The following is a 24,043-nucleotide window of genomic DNA, read 5'->3' as shown; positions in this document are numbered from 1 at the left end:
AAAATATGCTCTCAGTATATTTATTCACTATAGATAATCAGTTTCAACACCTTGAAGATACCTCTCTCATTGGTTTCTGACCTGTTCCAATCTGGACTGGTTGCCCCTCTGTTTAGTCTACAGCTGTGGCCCCAGGTATCTCTTCAGCATTTTTCTGTCTCTCCTGTGTTGAATCTCGTTTTTTTGTGTCCCAGGTTGTCTTCTGATTCGGCTTACTCTCTCCTTTTTTGTAGAGCATATTCTCTAGAGCACATTCTGAAAAAGAATGAGACTGCATTTCTGAAATGTTTTATTATTCTCTCATAATTGATTGATAGCTGAAAATCAAATTCTATCCAGGAAATAATTTTCCTTCAGAATTGGGAGGTACTTCTCCACTGTCTTGTAGCTTATAATGTTCCTATTGACAAGGTGAAACCATTGAGATATCCTGACTTTGCCCCCTCCATTCTCTGGTAGCATGTAAGATCTTTAAAAGGTTTCAACCTTTTAAAAAAAGGTTTATTTAAAAAAATAAAAATTAAATAAAATCTCAAACCTTCAGAAAATTTGCAAATACATTACAAAAAACTTCTCTTTTTTTTTTAATTTTAAGAGTAACTTGCTGGGGCGCCTGGGTGGCTCAGTCGGTTAAGCATCCGGCTTCGGCTCAGGTCATGATCTCGCGGTCTGTGGGTTCGAGCCCCGCGTCAGGCTCTGTGCTGACAGCTCAGAGCCTGGAGCCTGTTGCAGATTCTATGTCTCCCTCTTTCTCTGACCCTCCCCTGTTCATGCTCTCTCTCTCTCTCTGTCTCAAAAATAAATAAATGTTAAAAAAAAAAAGAGTAACTTGCTGACATGATGTTCTATCACTGCCAAATACAGTAATATTTCTTATAAACAAGGATATTCTTCTAGTCAACCACAATAAATCTTCAAAGTAAGGAAATTAACAGTGATAATACCTTTAATTCTCAGGCCCGATTCAAGTTTTGCTAATTGTGCTGATAATGTCCTTTCACAGGAAAAGGATTCAGTTCAGATGCAGAAAATTACCTTTAGTTTTTTGTCTATTTAGGCTTCAGTCATGACCTTGACATTTGAAAATTACAGGTCTGTTATTATCTTTCAGTTTGGGTTTATCTGATGTTTCCTCATTATTAGATTCAGGTAATGTATCTTTGGTAGGAATATCACAGAAATGAGGCAGTGTTCTTATGACATCTTATCAGATGGCTCATGATTTTGATTTGTTCCATTATGATGATGATAACTTTGTGTACTTGATTGAAGGGGTTTTTTTTGCTTCTCCACTATAAAATTACTATTTTCCTTATGTAATTAAAAGCATTCTCTGGGGAGGTACTTTGAGACTATGTAAATATCCTATTATCAAATGTTCATTGTATTTAATCTCTGTGGATTCATGGTTTCATATTAAATTGGTTATAATCCTTTACTGTCAATATTACTATCAATATTTATTTTGAATCTCAAATTGTTTCAGATTTGACTAGCACAAGCCCCTTTTAATTGGTCTCTAAGTCCTTTGGAAATACACCCATCATTCTTTGAGCCCTTTATCACTTTTTGGCTCAAGAAAATGAACCAGGCTTTTTTTGTACTTTCTCTGCCTAGCCTTTGAGTTAGCCAGTTCCCCCCAGGAGCTCTGGTTCATTTTAATGGGCTATGACATTTAGAAATCAAGATCTGGGCACTGGGCAGTCTTTACTTTTGGGGTGTCACTGCTCCCAAGCCTTCTCATGAATAGGGAATAAGTATACATATATGAGTAAATGTATAAATATATACACATTTACCTCTATATTTATTTCTATATCCATCTGTACAATTGAAAACTATCAGTTCACAACAATACCTCCAATTTCAGTTTAACATCCCAAGGTTCATATTCATTTTCTCTACTTCAATATTAGTAACTCCCTTCTCTGACAATGAGAAATCTGGCTCTCAGTATCCTTAATATATTAGCATATTTGACCCATCTATGTGACCAGTCTCTGACTGCTGCCACTCTCTGTCCTATGATGTCATCCTCGTTGTTGCCTGTGTTCTAGCATTCTCTACTAAACCATCCTTCTCCATCTCACCTCTCTCGGGTTCTGATACTCTGTATTAAAATGCCCTCCTACACAGAGACTTTCCATAGGTTTTACTACACCAGGCTGCCTTCTCTCCCCTTGTGTGGATACCCTCTTGACCTTGTTCAGGTTCATATACTCTGTGCTGGGCAGCCCTCCATTATGGTACCTTCCTTCTCCTTCTGTGCTGTACCACCTCTCCATTCTTACTTTGTTCTGGCTTTGCTTCTCCCATACCAGGGATGCTCTCTTCTTCCTGTTTGGACCCTGAAAACTAATATTAAAACACAGTGTTCATATTAAAATAAAATTATTTCTTAATATACAGGGAAGGTTCTTCATTTTACTTTTGGATATACTTTTGCTAGTGTGTGTCATTAACCTTTTATTCTCTCTCTCTCTCTTTCTCTCTCTCTCTCTCTCTCTCCCCACGAACACACACACACACACCTTTTTTTTCACTTGTTTAGCTGTCTTTTTGGAGCCGTTAAATATTTTAGGACTTTCAGAGACTTAAAATGAACAATCAGTTATGAATATAAACATAGAGAGTCTTTATGATCTTTTGCCAGATTCCACTGCCTTGGGTGATATTTTCAAATAAAAAATATCTTAACTTGAGAAACAGTTTTACTTATGAATGACGTGTTTTACACAGAAAAATGCAATGCAACATAGGAATAGGGCACTCTATACTACTGATACTGGCCACTCTATACTGATAATTAGTATGTTTACTAGCTCCTTATGGCTTCTGAAACAAAATACCAGTCACTGTATGGCTTGAGACAAGATAAATATATTGCCTCACAGTTCTGGAGGCTGGAAGTCTGAAATCAAGATGTCAACAGGCTGGGCCATATTTCCTCTGAAACCTATAGGGGAATCCTTTCTTGCCTCTTCCTAGCTTTTGGTGGTTTGTTGGCAGTCTTTATTGCTCTTTGGCTTTCTGCTGCATAACTGCAGTCTCTCCCTTCCTTGTCACATGGCAGCCTCCCTGTGTGTCTTCACATGGCTGTCCTTTACATGTAACCCAGTCATATTGAATTAAGAGTCTACCCTATTACAGTATGATATCATCTTAACTCATTGCCTGTACAATGGCCCTGTTTGCAAATAAGATCACATTTTGAAGTACTGAGTGTTAAGACTTTGACAAATATTTTTGGGGGGACACAATTCAACCCATCACAGTATATAAACTAAGGCTTCATTTCATTTTTTTTTATAGGAAAAAATCCTCAGATTATACCTAAGAGCAGTCTTTTTGTTGTTAACTCATGTAATATATAGTATTATATAGTCATACAGCCTCATAATTTAGTGTCACTAGCTATAAGAATTAGTAGCATACATGTTTTCGTTTTGTTTTATTTTGCATTAGACTGTTTCTGGTAATATTAAGAAGGGAATGTTAGTTTGGCCAACTAGCTCTCTCATAAATATCTTTGATTAGCTAGCCAGCATCTGTAATCAGTTTGACTCTCAGACTTTAGGAAAGTCATTTGGGGAAGATTTAAGGTAATTATGTAAGCTGAGAATCTGGACTCCTTTTTTCCTGTCCAGAAAAGAAAATCAATAGCTACTTCTAAGATTTTTAAGGATCGGTGTTACTTCCCATCCTTTTAAGTTTTGGAGGGACTGGTCCTAGCTGTAAATATTTTCCTAATTAGCACATCAGTCCTTTGTGGAAGCCTTTAAAATACTTTTCAGATTTACTAATTTTTGTGGAACCCTAAGCAATATATTGACTTCATACATGATTCGTGAATTTCAGTATTCCTTATACTGTTTCTTAGTTGCTGTTTTTTTTTCTTAAAAACCATCTGGAGATATACTTTAAATTAAGCTCTTTCCTCATTTGATATAAGCATGTATATCTTAATTAAACACAATATTTACTAAATTAGTTCAGACTTGTGCTGGTTAAATTGCATGATTTGCCAAAACTTGTGAATGAACTAAATCTTCCATTGGCTGAATTATATGATTATCTTAAACTTCTAAACGAACTAAATTTTCTCTGAAAATTTCCAGTGTGGAATTATTTGCCTAAGATGAGTTCTTATACTTTCTTCTTAAGAATATTGATTTTAGAAAATGGTGTTTTCTGGATCATCGTATTCCCTGAGAATGAAACTTAAATTTCCTTATTTTGATTAACCTGAATGTCTTTTCTTTCTATATAATATTTATAACCTTACTTTCAATGTATTGCATAAAGAATGCTCGTATTTTCCATTTTAAACATCCAAAATACTTCCTCCAACATTTGAAAATTTTGATACTAAAGAAGTTTTTCTGGGGTGCCTGGCTGGCTCCATCAGAGCATGTGACTCTTGAACTCAGGATTATGAATTCAAACCCCACATTGGGCATAGAACTCACTTAATTTAAAAAGGGGACTATTTACACCCTTTTAAAAAACAAAAAAAGCAAGTTTTTCCAAGTTCTTATCCAAATATCTTTGCTTTATTTTGAATAACTTTTAATTTTTTTCCCACTGATGTTAGGCTGCCATATAGAATATCTAGTACAGTACATTGCTTTTTAAAAATTTATTCAACAAGTTATTTTACTAAGCATTGCAACAAGTTCTAGGGATCCAATAAGAAGTAAGTCTCTAATCCAAAGGAATTTATAATCCAGTGGAGATTGGGGTAAAAAAAACAATTACAGCATAGTATTATCAGAAACTCTAAGGGATATTATATTCTAACCTATTTGCAAGCTAACAAGTTAGCCTGCCAGTTTGGTAGACGCTGACAGAAGACACAAGACTCCTGGGTCAGAGAGACAGGACTTTAGTATTTAGAACAAGCAGTAGCTAGAGTATTAGCATTTTCTTAGACTGATTCCCCAAACTCCATTTCCCACTGGGTGAAGTGAAGAGAGCCAGGTGACCCCTGCACATGCAGTGTGTTATACAGGGGAGAATTTCAGAGATTAGGGAACCTGGATCTTTTATAACAAGCAATAAGTATTTTGCCTACTGTTCTGGAGGAGATATCATCTTAATCTTCTGAGACTGTAAACAAACTCACCCTTTGCTTTAGAAGGAGACACTGTATCTTTCAAAACTACTCACTATACAAACATCTTTGAAAAGACTGTCCAGAACAAAGGCAGTCAGTGTCTTTGCTCAGAAGATAGGCAAAAATGCAAAAGGCCAGTAGAGAATTAGCTCCTAATTCCCCGTGAAGAGATTCTCTCTCTTGTCAGCTTTGAAGAAGAAAGTTGTAAAGAGACCCTGAATTAGTTGTCTATTGCTGCATAACAAATTACCATGACCATAGTGGCTTAAAACTGCACATATTTATTATCTCAAAGTTCCTGTGAATCAGAAGTCTATGTACATTCTAGCTTGATTCTCTGCTTAGGGTCTCTCAGCATGCATTTAAGATGTCATCCAAGGTGGAATACTCACATGGAGTACTCAACTAGGGAAGGATCTATGTACCCACTCTTGTGGTGTTGGCAATATTTAGTTTCTTGCAACTGTAGGATTCATGGCAGCTTACTTCTTAGAAGCCAGCAAAGTGTAGAGAGATTAGAGAGGGATACAGAGAAGGAACAAACAGGGAAGAAAGCATCAGTGATATGAAAGTGTAAGAGTATCTGTATGCTTGTAGTAAGAGCTCCTCTACAGCAGAATTTCTCAACCTAGGCATGATAGACATTTTGGGCTGGATAATTCTTTTCCTGTCCCATGTGTTCTAGGATGTTTAGCAGTAACCTTGGCTTCTACCCACTAAATGCTAATAGAATCTCTCTGGTTGTAACAACCAAAAATGCCTTCAAGCATTGCCAAAGTGAACATCCACGTAATCACCACTCAGGTAAAGAAATAGGTGTTTTGCTATTACTTTAAAAACTCCAGTTTTGCTTCTTTCGGTTCATTATTCTCTCCCTCCCTCCAAAAAGAAACTACTTTTTTGTAATGGTGTTCTTGTTTTTCTTTCTAATCTAGTTTTACCCATTATTTTAAAAAACTTCACATATAAGGAAACATTCATCTGCATTTTTTATATGTGGCTTTGTTTGGCCAACATTATGTTTGTGAGATTTAACTATGTTGTTGCATTTATCTATAGCTCATTTATTTCTATAGCTATGTAATCTTTCACTGTATGAATATGCCATTATTTATTTCACTGTTGGAATTTTTAAATTTTTTTTATTAAAAAAATTTTTTTTTAACATTTATTTATTTTTGAGAGACAGAGAGAGACAGAGCATGAGCAGGGGAGGGGCAGAGAGAGAGAGAAGGAGACACAGCATCTGAAGCAGGCTGTAGGCTCTGAGCAAGCTGTCAGCACAGAGCCTGATGCGGGGCTTGAACCCACAAACTGTGAGATCATGACCTGAGCCGAAGCCAGATGCTCAACCAACTGAGCCACCCTGGCGCCCCTTCACTGTTGGACTTTTGAGTTGTTGACAGTTTCTGGAAATTACAAATAATATTGCTAAACAATATTGTAAATATTTCCTTATATAATTGTGCACATATTTTTACTGGACACATAGTTTGGAGTGGAATTTCTGAGTCATGAGGAATGCATATCTTCAACTTGAGTAGATAATGAAAATGTTTTTCAGAATGATCGTATCAATTTATACTCCTACTAGCAGTGTATGTGAATTCCCATTACTCCTCCCCCAAACCTAATATTATCAGTTTAAAAATTTTAGCCATAGTGATTGGTAGCTAGTGGTATTTCATTGTGTTCTTAATTTGCATTTTTCTGTTAATGAGGTTGAACATCCTTTCATATGTATATTGACCATTTGAATATCTTCTTTTGTGAATGTCTCTTGCCGATTTTGGGTTATCTTTTTTTGGGATTTGTAGAGCTTTTATGATTCCTTGGTTGTTTTTGTGTGTTGCACAAATCTTTTCCCATTTCACTGACTTTTTTACCCAGTGTTGTAGAGTAGATATTGTTGCTGTGCCACCCATATCCCCTTGGCATTCACTTTTGTACAAGGAAGTCTTCTTACTACAAACAACTGAAACTCACTGCCTGAGAACTTTCTTTAGCCACATGAGAAACTTGAGGGTAATCAGGGAGTGGTTGCCCAGCAATAGATCTTAACCAATACCAAACAGGAGTTGGTTAATAAATATGCCATTTTCCTTACCTCTGGAGATAGCTTCTGAAGCTTACTCTACACCATCTCTGAATGGTCTCCAGCAGGATTGAGCCACGGTGCCATGTAGCGATATCATGATCAGCAGTGTATCCTGTATTGCTGCTCTTCCCTACTCTCTTGCCTGTACTTCTTAGAATCACTGTTCAATTATTATTTTTTTTAACGTTTATTTATTTTGGAGACAGAGAGAGACAGAGCATGAACAGGGGAGGGTCAGAGAGAGGGAGACACAGAATCCGAAACAGGCTCCAGGCTCAGAGCTGTCAGCACAGAGCCCGACGCGGGGCTTGAACTCACGGACTGCGAGATCATGACCCGAGCCTAAGTCGGCCGCTTAACTGACTGAGCCACCCAGGTGCCCCAAGTATGCAGGAGTACTATTAACTATAGTCACCATGCTGTCCATTACATCCTCATGACTTATTTAGTTTACAACTGGAGGTTTGTGCCTTTGACCTCCTTCTTCCATTTTGCCCACCCCCTGCCTCTGGCAGCCCCTCATCTATTCTCTGTGTCTATGAGCTTGGTTTTTTCTTTGTTTTTAGATTCCACATATCAGTGAGATCTTTGTTGACTTTCTTTGCGTGACTTATTAGAAGTTCTTAATTTAGGGGCGCCTGGGTGGCGCAGTCGGTTAAGCGTCCGACTTCAGCCAGGTCACGATCTCGCGGTCCGTGAGTTTGAGCCCCGCGTCAGGCTCTGGGCTGATGGCTCGGAGCCTGGAGCCTGTTTCCAATTCTGTGTCTCCCTCTCTCTCTGCCCCTCCCCCGTTCATGCTCTGTCTCTCTCTGTCCCAAAAATAAATAAAAAATGTTGAAAAAAAAAAAAATTTTTGAGAAGTTCTTAATTTAAATGTAGATCCTAGTTTATGCCTTTTCCTTTATAGTGGTTGTTGTATCCTGCATAAGAAGTCTTTACCTACCCCAATGTCTTGACTCTACCCGTGGGATTTTAATTTATGGAGATGACTAAGTGATGACATAGGCTGATGTTATTAAAAGAAGATTTTTATTACTTATGATTTCTGAGAGAGAGGAGCTTGCAACATGGGGTCACATGGGGAAGTACCAGCGTTGGTCAGGAGCCAAAGGAATGAGGGGACAATATCACAAAAGCCTTTATTACTACAGGAGTGAGAAGTTGTTAGGTGGAAATGTCCCCTATTAGGTAGAAAGCAAAAACACAGATGTTGGAGTTTGTGGTTGTAGGGTTTGTAATATGATTTCTGTGCACCCACAAAAACCAGACCATGGGAGAGATATAGGCAACTTTGGCCATTAGTTTGGCCCTGTGATTAATGTATGTCAAATCATCAATTATAAAATTTCTAAAAGTTGACAAACTTAAAAAAAAAAAAAACGGTGCCTGGATGGCTCAGTCATTTAAGCATCTGACTCTTCAGCTCAGGTCATGATCTCATGGTTTGTGAGACTGACCTCTGTGTCTAGCTTTGTGCTCACAGTGTAGAGCCTGCTTGCGATTCTCTCCCTTTCTGCTCCTCTCCCACATGCACACACTTTCTCTCCCTTAAAATAAAGAAACTTAAATAACTTAGTTAGAACACCCAAGGTAGTAAAGATATTCTTCTTTCATATATTCCAGATGTTTTATTGTTTCACTTTTTTGTATTTAGATCTGTAATTCATTTGGAATTGATATTTCTATGTGGTTTGAGGAAGGGGCCACATTTCCTTTTTTTTCATACAGATTCATAATCTTGTTGGTATCATTTATAGAAAAGACCATCATTTCCCCATTACTCTATAGTCAGCCTTTGTCATAAGTCAAATGCTTGGGTTAAATCATATGTTTGGGTCTATTTCTAGACTCTGTCCCATTGGTCCTTCTCTCTGTCCTTGTGCTAATGCCACAGTTTTTTTTAATTGCTCTAACTTTATTATAATCTGATATTCATTAGAGTTAATCCTTCTACCTTGTTCCTCAAGGGCAAATTGGTATTTTTGGAAGATATTCTCCTTTGGTAATAGGGATGAAAGTTGTCTTCTGTTTGGTGACTATTACTTATTTTTAATCTTCTGAGCATGAGGTAACTTGTTTTGGGGCTAATAACATTTATTTTGGTATTTCTTCTTAATTGGCTCATATGGTCACTGAACAGTCCAGGTATTGTGCAATAAGGATATAGGTCAGAAGGCTACAAAAAGAAACAGTGCTATATCAAGTACATTATATCATAATGTGATATCCGGAAACCCCTTGTCTGTATTGGCAGATTTGTCCATTCAGAAAAAATTCTTCATTTCCCCAGGTTTAGTACCACTGTTTGGTTCTAGGGATAGTATAATTTGATTTATAAAAAGTTCATTTATAAAATTTTGAATGCTAATATTGCTTTACCTTGAAAAGTAGAAATGAAAGTTGGACACAATGAGATGAACTCTCCTCATTGTCAGACTTTCTGGAAACTAGTGCACTAGGCTTATGATGGGTCAGTAATTGTAACTATCGTCTATATTGTCTATGCTGAGTACGTTCATATATAAAAATGTATGAATATGATCAGTGTAGAATATTCAAGAGGAAAACCCATTCTTGTATTGTGTATTTATGGTGTCCACATTTATCTTAATAGGTTAATGCAGCTGAATCAAAGATAACAAATTTAATATACCTAAAACATACGTTGGAACTTGTGGATCCTTTAAAGGTAACTTTAGCTGTATATTGTACAAAACATGTCTAGCATCAGTTTTTAAAAAAACTTTTTGTCTCAAAATAATTTCAAATTTAGATAAAGTTGCAAGAATAGTATAATAAATTTCCGTATTCTCTCCTTACTCACACAACAGACACTACCAATTATTATACTTATCATTACTCTTACTGAACTATTTGAAAATTACAGTACCTAAATACTAAAGTGTATATCTCTGAGAACAAAGATGTTTTCTTAAATAAACATGGTGTAATTAAAAAAATTAGGATATTTAACATTGATCCAATACTATTATGTGTACAATATGTTCAAAATTTTCTAATTGTTTTAATAATATTTTTAATGGATTTTTTTTCTTGATACAGGGTCAACCCCAGGACCATGCATTGTATTTAATGTCATGTTTCTTTATACCTTTTTAAATTAAAAGTTTCTCATCCTTTCTTTGTCATGATATTAACATTCTAAAGAGTGGCAGTTGTTTATAGAATATTCCTCAATTTGTGTGTATGGTTATTTTCTCATGATTAAATTTAGCTTGTACATATTCAGCAGTAATACTCTATGGGAAAAGTTGTACCTTTCTTAGTACATCACATCAGGAGGCATGTGATACCATTCCACATTCTGGTGATATGAACTTTGATCAATTCACTGTGAAATTATTAATCTATGGAGAGATACTTTGAGACTATATAAATATCCTGTTCACTTGATTTTAGTATTTATTTCTAACTCTTACTTGAAGTACCTCTGATGTGATTTTTTTATAAATACTATATTTTAAATTCTAAAATGTGCAAAACTTGTTTTTAAACATATATTTATTTAAATAATCTCTACACCCAGTGTGGGGCTCAAATGCACAACCCTCAGTTCAGGAGTCTCATGCTTTACCAGCTGAGCCAGCCAGGCACCCCTGTGCAAAACATTTTTAAAAATTAAGGTGACAAAGAAGAACTGCTTTTTTAAAGAAAAAATAATGGACAATGTGGAAGAATTTTGTTATAGAGTTCATTCTAATAAATACTATATAATGAAAACAATTTGGCAAAAGGTTTAAAAAATGTTGCCATCTTTCTTAGAATGAAAGAAGTATAATAAATCATCCCCCACAATTGATAGATTTGACAAAACACAAATTTTAAGCTTTGACATGTCAAAGGCAAAGTAAAGGCCAAAGAAAATTAGGAAACAGTCTCTTTAACAAATGGTGCTGGGAGAGCTGGACAGCAACATGCAGAAGAATGAAACTAGACAACTTTCTTACACCATTCACAAAAATAAACTCAAAATGGATAAATGACCTGAATGTGAGACACGAAACCATCAAAACCCTAGAGGAGAAAGCAGAAAACCTCTCTGACCTCAGCTGTAGCAATTTCTTACTTGACACATCCCCAAAGGCAAGGGAATTAAAAGCAAAAATGAACTATTGGGACCTCACGAAGAAAAAAGCTTCCGCACTGCAAAGGAAACAGTCAACAAAACTAAAAGGCAACCGACAGAATGGGAAAAGATACTTGCAAATGACATATGGGACAAAGGGCTAGTATCCAAAATCTGTAAAGAGCTCACCAAACTCCACACCCGAAAAACAAATAATCCAGTGAAGAAATGGGCAGAAGACATGAATAGACACTTCTCTAAAGAAGACATCCAGGTGGCCAACAGGCACATGAAAAGATGCTCAACATCACTCCTCATCAGGGAAATATAAATAAAACCACACTCAGATATCACCTCATGCCAGTCAGAGTGGCTAAAATGAACAAAACAGGAGACTATAGATGCTGGAGAGGATGTGGAGAAACGGGAACCCTCTTGCACTGTTGGGGGGAATGCAAATTGGTGCAGCCGCTCTGGAAAACAGCGTGGAGTCTCCTCAAAAAATTCAAAATAGATCTACCCTATGACCCAGCAATAGCACTGCTAGGAATTGACCCAAGGGCTACAGGAATGCTGATGCATAGGGGCACTTGTACCCCAATGTTTATAGCAGCACTTTCAACAATAGCCAAATTATGGAAAGCACCTAAATGTCTATCAACTGATGAATGGATAAAGAAATTGTGGTTTATATACACAATGGAATACTACGTGGCAATGAGAAAGAATGAAATATAGCCTTTTGTAGCAACGTGGATGGAACTGGAGAGTATGCTAAGTGAAATAAGCCAGGCAGAGAAAGACAGATACCATATGTGTTCACTCTTATGTGGATCCTGAAAAACTTAACAGAAGACAGTGGGGGTGGGGAAGGAGAAAAAAAAAGTTAGAGAGGGAGGCAAATCATAAGAGACTCTTAAAAACTGAGAACCAACTGAAGGTTGTTGGGGGGTAGGAGGGAGGTGAGGGTGGGTGATGGGTATTGAGGGGGGCACCTGTTGGGATGAGCACTGGGTGTTGTATGGAAACCAATTTAACAATAAATTTCATATTTAAAAAAAAAATAAAAACTTTTCATGATGTAAAAATAGGAAAAATTTATAACAGACAAAATATTACTTTCTGTCATAAAACTCATGTAATTTCATAAGAGAATACTGGAATACCAATAGAAATATGCAAAATGCTCCTAAAATGGAAATCAAAGGGGTTAATAGTACCAAAAATATTCAACCTCAATATTAGTCAAAGAAATGCAAATTAAAGTCATTTTTTATATATCAAAAAAACAAAGGTTTATTTTTCCTTTAATGGATGCAACTTACTGCTAATGAGAGAATAGTAAAACATACAGCTTCATAGACAGCTGGTAGGAGTACAAATTGTACATACTTCTCAAGGAAGTTTTTCAACATCTATCTTTTGATGCTGTTATACTACTAGAAATCTGTGCAAAAGAACTCCTAAGAAATATTGACCAAGATTTATGCCCAGTTATGGTCATTGTAGCATTATTTATATTAGTGACAAATTATAAGTAGCATACAACTCCAGAATTAAGGGAAGAGACTTTTCTAGAGGATGAAATATGACTTATTAAAAATTTATACTATTAAAAGTTTCTCTTTTTTTAACATTTATTTTTGAGAGAGAGAGACAGAATATGAGCAGGGGAGGGGCAGAGAGAAAGGAAGACCCCAGCACAGACCCTGACGTGGGGCTCGAACTCACAACCTGAGATCATGACCTGAGCTGAAGTTGGCCCTTAACCAACTGAGCCACCCAGGTGCCCCTTATTAAAAGTTTCTAATGCTTGTGATGCAGTATTAAGTGGGGGAGAAAAGGAGTATGCAATGATATAATGATTTTTTATTTGAAGAAGTGACAGGAAATATACCATCATGTTTTGATTATTTATTTGGAAAAATGGTAGAAGTAATTTAAATGTTTTTCTTTATGCTTTTATGAGTTTTGCAGTTTTTGAAAGTATTTAAATATTTTCTATTCATAAGCAAAAGTTATTATTGCCATTGCCTTATAGCAAACTAAAATAGGTAAAAGGTTAACTATGTTTTCTTCTTTTTTCTGTTTATTCAAATAGTGACCACTTACAGTTTCCATTAAGCAAAATTAGATCCCTGCTTTTTCCATATAATAATGGAGAATTCTGGGGCGCCTGGGTAGCTCAGTCGGTTAAGTGTGTGACTTCGGCTCAGGTCATGATCTCGCCATTCCCAAGTTCCAGCCTCGCATCTGGCTCTGTACTGACAGCTCAGAGCCTGGAGCCTGTTAACAGATTCTGTCTCTCTCTCTCTCTGTCCCTCCCCCACTCACACACACACACTCTCTCTCTTTCTCTCTCTCTCTCAAAAATAAACATTAAAAAAATTAAAAAGAAAGAATGGAGAAATTGCTCTATTTATAAATATGTAAAGCACTTTTTTAGTTTAATGCATATTTAAAATGCAGATTTTAGAATTATATGTAGAGTACTCTAAATGTACAATGATAGTGGGTGCCTGGGTGGCTCAGTCGGTTAAGCATCTGACTCTTGATTTCTCATCAGGCCATGATCTCACTGTTGGGGAGATCAAGCCCAGCGATGGCATCTAGCTGTACCCTAACAGTGCAGAGCCTGCTTGGGATTCCCTCTGTCTCTTTTTGCCCCTCCCCTGCTTGTGCACATGCCCTCCCTCTCAAAAATAAACTTAAAAAAAATAAATAAATATACAGTGATAGCTATTTAAGTATCTACCTCTAAAAAGTACTTGAATGCTAACAATTAGTTGACAGATAAGAAAAATTAAAGTCATAATAGTAAAGCAGTAGATCCCCTTTATTATCCAGGTGTTCTTTATCTGAAAATAAGAAAGATACCATTTATCCTCACCTACATACCTAAAATATCTATTATGGGTACACACATGAGAAGATGATGCCAGAAAGTCAAGAAAGCCCTTGGTAAACTGTAAAGTTGTAAACAAATATAAAATGATATGTTTGAATAGTGTCATAATTCATTATTTTTAATTATCTTTATTTTATTTTTTAACAGATTGCTCTGAAGAACTGTAACACACCTTTATTAAGAGCTTACTGTGGTTCCTTAGAAGATAAGAGGTCTTTGTCACTCAGCTGTTAATAAAATATCCATGCTAATTACTCCTTTCTTGCTGATCATAACTGATGTTAAAGACTCTAATTGTAATATATAGAGCAATTACTTGAAATCTGGTTAACAGTACCTTTAAACTATTCATCAAAGTTCTAATTATACATTATATCTTATAAATACCCATAAATAAGGAAACAGCACGTTGAGTATTTTTGTTAATGGAAGATTGGAATGTTATTAAAAATTGAAATCATACACACTTTTAATAATTTTTTTAGCCATTCTACATGGAAAGACTTGCAAATATGAAAATATATTCTTTTTTAAACCAAAAAGGCCCAATGTAACCAAAAAATAGTAGATATAAATGTTGAATAAGATCTAAATACAGTTTAATTTTAATATTGTTTTTAGCAATGGTGCCTTGATTCTTGACCAAAAAGACTTGTGATAGTAAGAACTGTTATTTTATTGATTCAGGATTCACGTCTTTTGTGAGTCACAAATTGAAGTTAATAATAAAACAGAATTACAAATAAAATACAGAACAGAGTAAAACAAAAGGTTAGGAAAATAGATGTTATCAGACTTTTGGTTTGCATGATCACTGCAGTTAATTACTGATTATTGTGAGGTTCTGTTACACTGTCTTACAGTATGTGTTTAGTGCTGCCAGCTGAGGGCATGGACCATGCATTTAATTCTTCTTTGAATCTGTGCACCTGACACATTGATTGATACATGGTATAAGTAAATGTTTATTGAGTCAATGAACATGAAGCCAGAATAACAGTTCTTAGTGGACATATTTTATACTCATAGGCATAGTCAATGTAAATAATTTGGGAGAGCTTTTTATTAACAATTGTAGAATTATTCTTGGTGGCTTCCTGTTATTTTTTTTTATTTTTTTTAATGTTTATTTATTTTTGAAGGAGAGAGAGACAGAGTGTGAGTGAGGGAGGGGCAGAGAGAGAGAGAGAGAGAGAGAGAGAGAGAGACAGAATCTGAAGCAGGCTCCAGGCTCCGAGCTGTCAGCACAGAGCCCGACCTGGGGCTCAAATTCACAAACCGCGAGATCATGACCTGAGATGAAGTCGAACGCTCAACCTATTGAGCCACCCAGGCGCCCCTACTTCCTGTTACTTTAAAAGACTGATCTTGATTAACAAAATATTTTAAAATTGATATAGCCACAGTTCTAACTTACATGTGTGTATGTTTTACTTTCAAAAACATTTTTAACACATTTCAAGAAAATATATTACTTGTTACATTTGAAATTATTTCAAGAAAATATACATTAACTGTGACTCAGATTATAAATTAAAATAATTGTTTGACTTAATTGCCTTTAATATTCTTTTTTAGGTTTGGAATCATACTTGAAAAGATTAAAACCATAATTAATGATGATGCAAGATACATGAAAGGATGCCTGAACATGAGGACTCAGAAGTGCTATGCAGTGAGATCCAACATAAATGAATTTCTTGACATTGCTAGAAGAACATATACAGAGATTGTAGATGACATAGCAGGTAATTTAGTTACTTCAGCATATTTTTCTGTTTTTTTTTTAGAAATTAAACCTTTTTAGGACATGCTGTGCTTTTCTGCTGGTGATAACTAGCCATACATATTTTTAATTAAATTTTTGTTACCAAAACAGATAAGGCTAACACATATTATCATTTAAAATATATTAAAATATGATTATGAAAGTAAATATCTTTAAGTGTTATAATATGTCTGTTCTTTTCTTCAAACTTAAATATAGATTTTCTTCAAACTTAGAGTTACCTGAAAATCAGGAGATGTTTGTTTACCTTCATATAACACTGTGTATAAATTACATGAAAAGTGCAGGTTGTCAGTATGAAGTGGTTTCAGAGGAAGAGCTATATTTGTCTAGAAGAGGTGGCATTTGAGCAAGTACAGTAATTCAGTAAGCAAATTTGTGGAGTTTCTTATAAATATAGAAAAATTCTGTTTGGGGTACTAGGACTACATAGTAAACAAGACAAAGTCCTGGTCCTCATGGAGATTATATTATAGTAGTGGAGACAGACAATAAAGAAACACACACATACACATGTTTGTGTATAATAAGTATACATAGAGATACGTATATCAGCCACATAGATCATATAATATCACGAGGGTATAAGATATATGAGAAAAATATAACAAGTTAGAGGGGTCAAGAGAGTGACTGGATATGGAAGCATAGAGGATGGGAATGTTTTAGTAGATAGCATAGCCGAGAAAGGAATTCCATCTACTGGTAGTGGTACAGACCAAATGACAAAAGCTAAGGAAATCTCAAGGGATAAGGAAGGCAATTGGTTAGGATGGAATAGGGCATTCCTTGACAAAACTAAGGTACCAGAATTTAGTCTTTGAAGGCTGGGAGTTTGGATGGAGCGATGGAGACAGGGAGGCCATTTTAAACTATTACAAGTTAACAAATTAGAGTGATAGCAATGTATATGAGAAGAGAGAAATGCAAAAGGTGAAGGAAGAAATTACAAGTTAATAATTGAGTAGGTATAGCCATGGTAAAGGGAAATGTAGCTATTGGTGCTGATTGAAATTTCTAGCCTGAGAGTGGTTGTATGACTGAGAAGAGCAAGAAATTTGTTGGGAGGAACTATTTTTGAGGAATAAAGATGTTAATTTTCACAACTAATGTTCAAAGCATTAATGGTCATCAAGTTAAAAATATACGAGCCCAGCATTACCTTGATTCCAAAACCAGACAAAGACCCCTCCACAAAGGAGAATTACAGACTAATCTCCCTGATGAACATGGATGCAAAAGTTCTTGACGAGATATAGCAAACTGAATCTAGCAATACATTAAAAGAATTATTTACCATGATCAAGTGGGATTTATTCCTGGGCTATAGGGGTGGTTCAGTATCTGCAAATCAATCAACATGATACATCACATTAATGAAAGAAAGGATAAGAACTACATGATCCTCTCACTAGATGCAGAAAAAGCGTTTGAAAAAATACAGCACTCTTTCTTGATGAAAACCCTCAAGAAAGCAGGGATGAAAGGAACATACCTCAAGGTCATAAAGGCCATATACGAAAGACCCACTGCTAATAACATCCTCAATGGAAAAACTGAGAGCTTTCCCCCTAAGGTCAGGAATATGACGGGAATGTCCACTCTCACCACTGTTGTTCAACATAGTGTTGGAAGTCCTAGTGTCAGCAATCCGGCAACACAAAGAAACAAAATGCATCCAAATCAAGGAAGAAGTCAAACTTTCGCTATTTGCAGGTGATGTGATACTCTATGTGAAAACCCAAAAAATTCCACCCAAAACTGCTAAAATTGATATATAAATCTAGCAAAGTCACAGGATATAAAATCAGTGTACAGAAATAGGTTGCATTTATATACACTAATAATGAAGCAGCAGAAAGAGAAATAAAGGAATTGATCCCATTTACAATTGCACCGAACACCATACAATATGTAGGAATAAACCTAATCAAAGAGATAAAAGCTGAAAACTATAGAAAGCTTATAGAAGAAGTTGAAGAGGACACAAAGAAATGGAAAACATCCTATGCTCATGGGTTGGAAGAACAAATATTGTTAAAATGTTGATAGTGTCCAAAGCAATCTACACATTCAATGCAATCCCTATCAAAATAACACCAGTATTCTTCATAGAACTAGAACAAGTCATTCTAAAATTTGTATGGAACCAGAAAAGGCCCCAAATAGCCAAAGTAATGTTGAAAACCAAACCTGGAGGCATCACCATCCTGGACTTCAAGATGTATTACAATGCTGTAATCATTAAGACAGTACAGTACTGTCATAAAAACAGACACATAGATCAATAGAACAGACTAGAGAACCCAGAAATGTACCCACAAATGTGTGGCCAACTAATCTTCAACAAAGCAGGAAAGAGTATCGAATGGAAAAAAGAGTCTCTTCAGCAAATAGTGTTGGGAAAACTGGACAGTGACATGCAGAAGAATCAACTTGGACCACTTTCTTAAACCATACACAAAAATAAATTCAAAATGAATGAAAGACCTAAATGTAAGACAAGAAACCATCAAAATCCTAGAGGAGAAAACAAGCAACGACCTCTTTGACCTTGGCTGCAGCGACTTCTTACTACAGAGGTCTCCAGAGGCAAGGGAACAAAAGCAAAAATGAACTTTTGGGACCTCATCAAGATAAAAGTCTTCTGGATAGCAAAGGAAACAATCGACAAAACTAAAAGGTAACCTATGGAATGGGAGAAGATATTTACAAATGACATATCAGATAAAGGGTTGGTATCCAAAATCTGTAAAGAACTTATACAACTCCCCACTCAAAAAATAATCCAGTGAAGAAATGGGCAAAAGACATGAACACACACTTTTCTAAAGAAGAAATCCAGATGGCTAACAGACACATTAAAAGATGCTCAACATCACTCATCATCAGGGAAATACAAATCAAAACCACAATGAGATACCACCTCACTCCTGTTAGAATGGCTAAAATAAACAACTCAGGCAATAACAGATGTTGACAAGGATGTGGACAAAGGGGAACCCTCTTGCACTGCTGATGGGAATGCAAACTGGTGCAGCCTCTCTGGAAAATAGTATGGAGGTTCCTCAAATAATTAAAAATAGAGCATGCTATGACCCAGCAATTGCACTACTAGGTATTTACCAAAAGGATACAAAAATGCTGATTTGAAGGGGCACATGCACCCCAATGTTTATACCAGTGCTATCAACAATAGCCAAAGTATGGAAAGAGCCCAAATGTCCATCAACTGATGAATGGATAACGAAGATATGGGGTATGTACAGTGGGGGGGGGGGGGGGTGGAATATTACTTGGCAATCAAAAAGAATGAAATCTGCCATTTGCAACAATGTGGATGGAGCTAGAATGTATTATGCTAAGCGAAATAAGTTGATCAGAGAAAGATAAATATATGATTTCACTCATATGTAGAATTTAAGAAACAAAAATGAACATAGGGGAAGGGAAGGAAAAATCATATAAAAACAGAAAGGGAGGCCAACCGTAAAAGTCTTTTAAATATGGAGAATAAACTAAGGGTTGCTGGAGGGAAGTGGGTGGGGATGAGCTAAATGGGTGATAGACATTAAGGAGGGCATTTGTTGGGATGCGCACTGGGTGTTATATGTAAAGAATGAATCACTAAGTTCTATTCCTGAAGCCATTATGACATTATATGTTAACAAACTTGGATTTAAATTAAAAATACACACACACACACACACACACACACATATGTGTGTATATATATATATGCATACACATAACTCTGTGGTGAGTTTGAAGTTGATAGGAAGATTTTGATTTTTTAGGAATTTTATTTGTCACATCACCCATTTTTTTGAAATATTTTGTTTTGCAAAATATGTTTTGTAGAGAGAATTTCTTACTGTGAAATAATGATTGTTATAATTTATATGATTCTCTTCCTTTTCAAAAAAGTTAATAAAAAAATGAATAAAAAATCTAATATTCTAATACAGAAAGTATAAAATAGTTTTATTTTTTATTTTAATTTTTAGAGTTTTTTACTTTCAAAGTACCTATCAAAATGTCTACCTTTGTACTACCAATTTTTTTCTTAAAAGAATGCTTAAGTATATGTTAGACATTAAATATCTTTATATATAAGTTTAAGAGTAGTAAGACCTTCATATTTATATATAAAATAGTAAGAAAATGTGATTTCTTTAAACAGAAAGAGTAATTTTCTTATTAAAATTCTTTTTGTTTTTCCTGTTTCTGGTCACTAGGAATGATTTCGCAGCTCGCAGAAAAATACAGTCTTCCTTTAAGGACAAGTTTTAGCTCTGCTCGAGGATTTTTCATCCAGATGACTACAGATTGTGCAGCCCTTCCCAATAATCAACTTCCTTCAGAGTTTATTAAGGTTCATTTTAGCATTTTGGCTAGTAAATTGTTGTTTCTGATTTTGCAGAATTACATTTTACATATTTTCAGACATTCTTTGAATTTTACATGTCAAGTTTCTGAATGTTCTGTATATTGCTTCTACTCCTGTCAACTCACCTAACAGTTATATATTAATCTAAGAGTGAGGTAGAAATTTTTTATTTATTTGTTTATTTTTGAGAAAGACCAAACAGTGCATTCCACAGTTCTGGAAGCTTGGTATGTATAAAAAAGGAAAATGAAAAAAAGAAAGTCCAAGGATATTTTTGATCAAAGGAATTTGGAAAATATTGTACCATCTTCTGTTTTAGGTAGTTCTTAGTGCATATTTGCCTATTAAAGGTTTAAAAATCCTGAAGTAAAGAAATCTGCTTAACTTTTTAAAATCCAGTATTGCCAAACCTTTGCACCAGGAAAATATTTTTTCCTAAATACACATTAACTTCCCCATGATACACCAGTTTGGGAAAGTCTAACCCACTCTAATTTTGCTTTCTCTGCTCCCAGGGGGTAACTTTTGGCAAAAACAAACCATTTAACTTCTAGGGTTTTTAAATACAACACTGTAATACTAAATAATGTGGGATAGATGAAGTAAAGAATGGGTGGAGACAGTAATGGGGTTAGAGCTTGAGTGAGGTTCAAATGTAGGGCAAGGGCTAAGATGGGTGAGAGATGGAGTGAAAGTTACATCTGTCATGCATGTTGCTTGGTGATAAGATGTACTGTTTAACATTTCTACATGGCTATTTTAATTTTAAGACCTGTAAAAATAGTTGTGCCAGAATAGACTAGGTTAAAAAATCCTGCTTTAACTTTAAAAGTGATCTTTTCTTTTTTGCAGACATTATTTGCGAGTTTCTTTGTGATGCTTTGTCGCAAAAGTTAAAGTGATTAACCTAAATACCTGTACAGTTTAAAATCTGTAGGTTTTATTTTATAGGAGTGTACACATATCTTGACATTTATTTTTTCATTTCCTAGCAGATATCTAAAGTGAAAAATTCTTATACCTTTACATCAACAGATTTAATTAAAATGAATGAAAGATGTCAGGAGTCTTTGAGAGAAATCTATCACATGACTTATATGTAAGCACATTTGAAATTTTTGAATATTAAATTGGTTAATTTGAGGCATTATGATAAATTTCATTAGTTGGCTTTTTGTCTGATTGCAGAAAATTATAAAATTATGAATGTTAGCAAAGAAAGATCATTTCCTGGAAGAACAAGTAAAACGTTTAAAGTCTGTCACTGTGATTGGGATCACTCAGCCTCATAGAAGATTCAGGCAAATCTAATTGCAATATATATATATATATCAGATTCGTATATATATACATATATATGTATATATATACGTATATATATGTAACTGATACTTCCGTAGTATGCATTGCACCATGATGTAGAATTTGACACATCATGGGCTTATCTTGGGCTTGATTCAATTTATTCTTTTCCTATGGTATGTAAGCCCTCAACTTCTCATGGCATGCATATATATATCACAATAGTGTCAATCTCTTGCTGTTTGTGAAACTGTAGCAATACAGATAGAAATAATAAATAGATCATTCATGGGTAAGGGAGGCAAAAAAATTGATCACTCATTGTTGGTGACCTGAAATGATAAAGACAAATATTGGACTTTCAAAACAATTTTAGGGCACAGAGCACAGAAATTATGGATATAGTAGCTGTGGGGAGCATATTTCTTCTTGTAAGGGAAAAACTTTTTTTTTTTTTTAAGTAATCTCTATACCCAACATGAGTCATGAACTCACAACCCTGACACCAAGAGTCACATGCTCTACCAACTGAGCCAGTTATGCCCTCCAAGGAAAACCTTGTATATTATATCACAGTATAATAACTTTCCCATATAAAAGCTTAAATAATTATGTTGTTAGGGTGTGTGTATGTTGGCGGGGGTGGCGAGAGAGAAAGAGAGGGGAAAATATGTAACTTTTGTGTTGAATTTCACATTTGCAAGAACACAAAATTATTAACAGGTGGGATCTGTTGTTGTATAGTGAGGGCTTGTTTGACTATAAAAATAATTTTATTAATAAAAATTCATTTTATTCATATGTAATAACCAATAATTTCAAAAACAGTGTTAATCCACCAGAAGATGCATTCTTTTTTTGAACATTTTAAAGCTGTTTATTTATTTTTGAGACAGAGAACAAGCACAAACAGGAGAGGGACAGAGAGAAGAAAGAATCCCAAGTAGGCACTGACATGGGGCTCGATCATACAAACAGTGGGATCATGACCTGAGCTGAAATCAAGAGTTAAAACTACTCTTATAGCTGACTCTTGTAGACTGAGCCACCAGGTGCCCACAGAAGATGCATTCTTGCTACTAAGTGCTGTGAACTCAAGGAACTTCAATTTCTTAATTTCTAAAATGAGGCAAAAGAACAGTAGACTTTACCTATAGTGTACAACTGAACTGTGAATGTTATGTTAGCAATGAATTTATTGTTTTACAATTATATTGTATGTCCGTTTTTAAAAGCATTACCTGACTTACCAAACATATTCTTTCAGGATAGTGTGCAAATTGCTTAGTGAGATTTATGAACATATTCATTGCTTATATAAACTATCTGACACTGTGTCAATGCTGGATATGCTACTGTCATTTGCTCATGCCTGCACTCTTTCTGACTATGGTAGGTTACTTTCTTTGGGATAAATATGTTGCATACTGAAATTTGTATTCCTTTCAAGCAATTTTATGTAACAATTATGAATGTTGTGCTTTTTTTTTTTTTTTTTACCTGAAATGTAGTCTCTTGCCTGTGGTCTTAGACTAAGACTCAAAATAAAGTAAATTTACCCTTGAAATTCATTTTCAAAGTTGGAAAATTGTTTACTGAGAAATTGATAAATGAAAAAGAAAATACTACAAGAAACTTGAAGGTTCCCCAAATAGCAAAGATCAAAAAGCTGCCTTCTTGGTAGAAATTACAATGATCCAAACTGATAAAGTGCAAATCTGAAGACTAATTGGAAGGAGTGTGACATGGACAAGGGAAATGAACCTCCAAAGTGAATATTTTCTGAACTAGTTCTGTAGATGTGAGCATCTCAAGGTCAGGAGTTATGCCATATATTTTTGTATCCCAAGTCTGTACACAAGCCTTGAATATAAGTGTTAAGTCATTTTCTAATATTAAATGAAGACTTCAAATTAACCCCTTGAAATTTCTTATCCAGCTTACCAGTAGTAACTATAATCCAGTATAGAAATTTGTAGAACTAGTATGTGATAATTAAGGTTGAATAATTGTGGACTTAGTATCATTAATAACTTTGAATTTCTAGTTAAAATCACCAGTAACATTTCTCAAGTACTTATGCCACTTAGTTTTTGATGGGAAATAAGTATCTTACAAAGTTGTTCATATTTTTATATTTCTTATGGAAATGTTAACTTTTTCAATTGCTTTTTTTATTTTCTCTCTCTCCCTTTCTTTAAGGTATTTATTTATTTTGAGAGAAAAAAAGTGTGCATGAATGCACCAGTGCAGTGCAGGGGCAGAGACAGAGAATCCAAGCAGGCTTCATGCTATTAGCATGGAGCCTGATGTGGGGCTTGATCCCATGAAATGTAAGATCATAACCTGAGCT

At 35.1% G+C, this 24,043-nt stretch overlaps 2 protein-coding genes and 1 long non-coding RNA gene across 3 annotated transcripts in view; 1 reads left to right on the top strand and 2 right to left on the bottom strand.

Moving 5' to 3' along the window:
• Positions 1-2,004, bottom strand: part of LOC131504544 (uncharacterized) — a 38,156-nt gene extending 36,152 nt beyond the window's left edge. The window contains exons 1-2 of the long non-coding RNA XR_009258048.1: positions 1,859-2,004; positions 82-255 (exon numbers count right to left, since the gene is read on the bottom strand). This is a non-coding gene — a long non-coding RNA (uncharacterized LOC131504544). The remainder of the gene's footprint in view (positions 1-81; positions 256-1,858) is intronic.
• The window catches only part of MSH4 (mutS homolog 4), a 92,624-nt gene that overhangs the window by 45,755 nt on the left and 22,826 nt on the right, over positions 1-24,043 (top strand). The window contains exons 9-14 of the mRNA XM_058716947.1: positions 9,829-9,903; positions 14,357-14,421; positions 15,788-15,957; positions 20,237-20,373; positions 21,384-21,487; positions 22,958-23,082. Of these exons, the coding sequence (XP_058572930.1) occupies positions 9,829-9,903; positions 14,357-14,421; positions 15,788-15,957; positions 20,237-20,373; positions 21,384-21,487; positions 22,958-23,082 (676 nt within the window). The remainder of the gene's footprint in view (positions 1-9,828; positions 9,904-14,356; positions 14,422-15,787; positions 15,958-20,236; positions 20,374-21,383; positions 21,488-22,957; positions 23,083-24,043) is intronic.
• Positions 2,227-24,043, bottom strand: part of ASB17 (ankyrin repeat and SOCS box containing 17) — a 68,513-nt gene continuing 46,696 nt past the window's right edge. Inside the window, exon 3 of the mRNA XM_058716946.1 lies at positions 2,227-2,355. Coding sequence (XP_058572929.1) covers positions 2,242-2,355 — 114 coding nt within the window. The 3' untranslated portion in view covers positions 2,227-2,241. The remainder of the gene's footprint in view (positions 2,356-24,043) is intronic.

The sequence above is a fragment of the Neofelis nebulosa genome, chromosome 2 (genome assembly GCF_028018385.1).
Source record: "Neofelis nebulosa isolate mNeoNeb1 chromosome 2, mNeoNeb1.pri, whole genome shotgun sequence".
Lineage (NCBI taxonomy): Eukaryota > Metazoa > Chordata > Mammalia > Carnivora > Felidae > Neofelis > Neofelis nebulosa.
The sequence above is the reverse complement of the archived record's forward strand: the minus strand, read 5'-3'. Positions and strand labels throughout refer to the sequence as shown.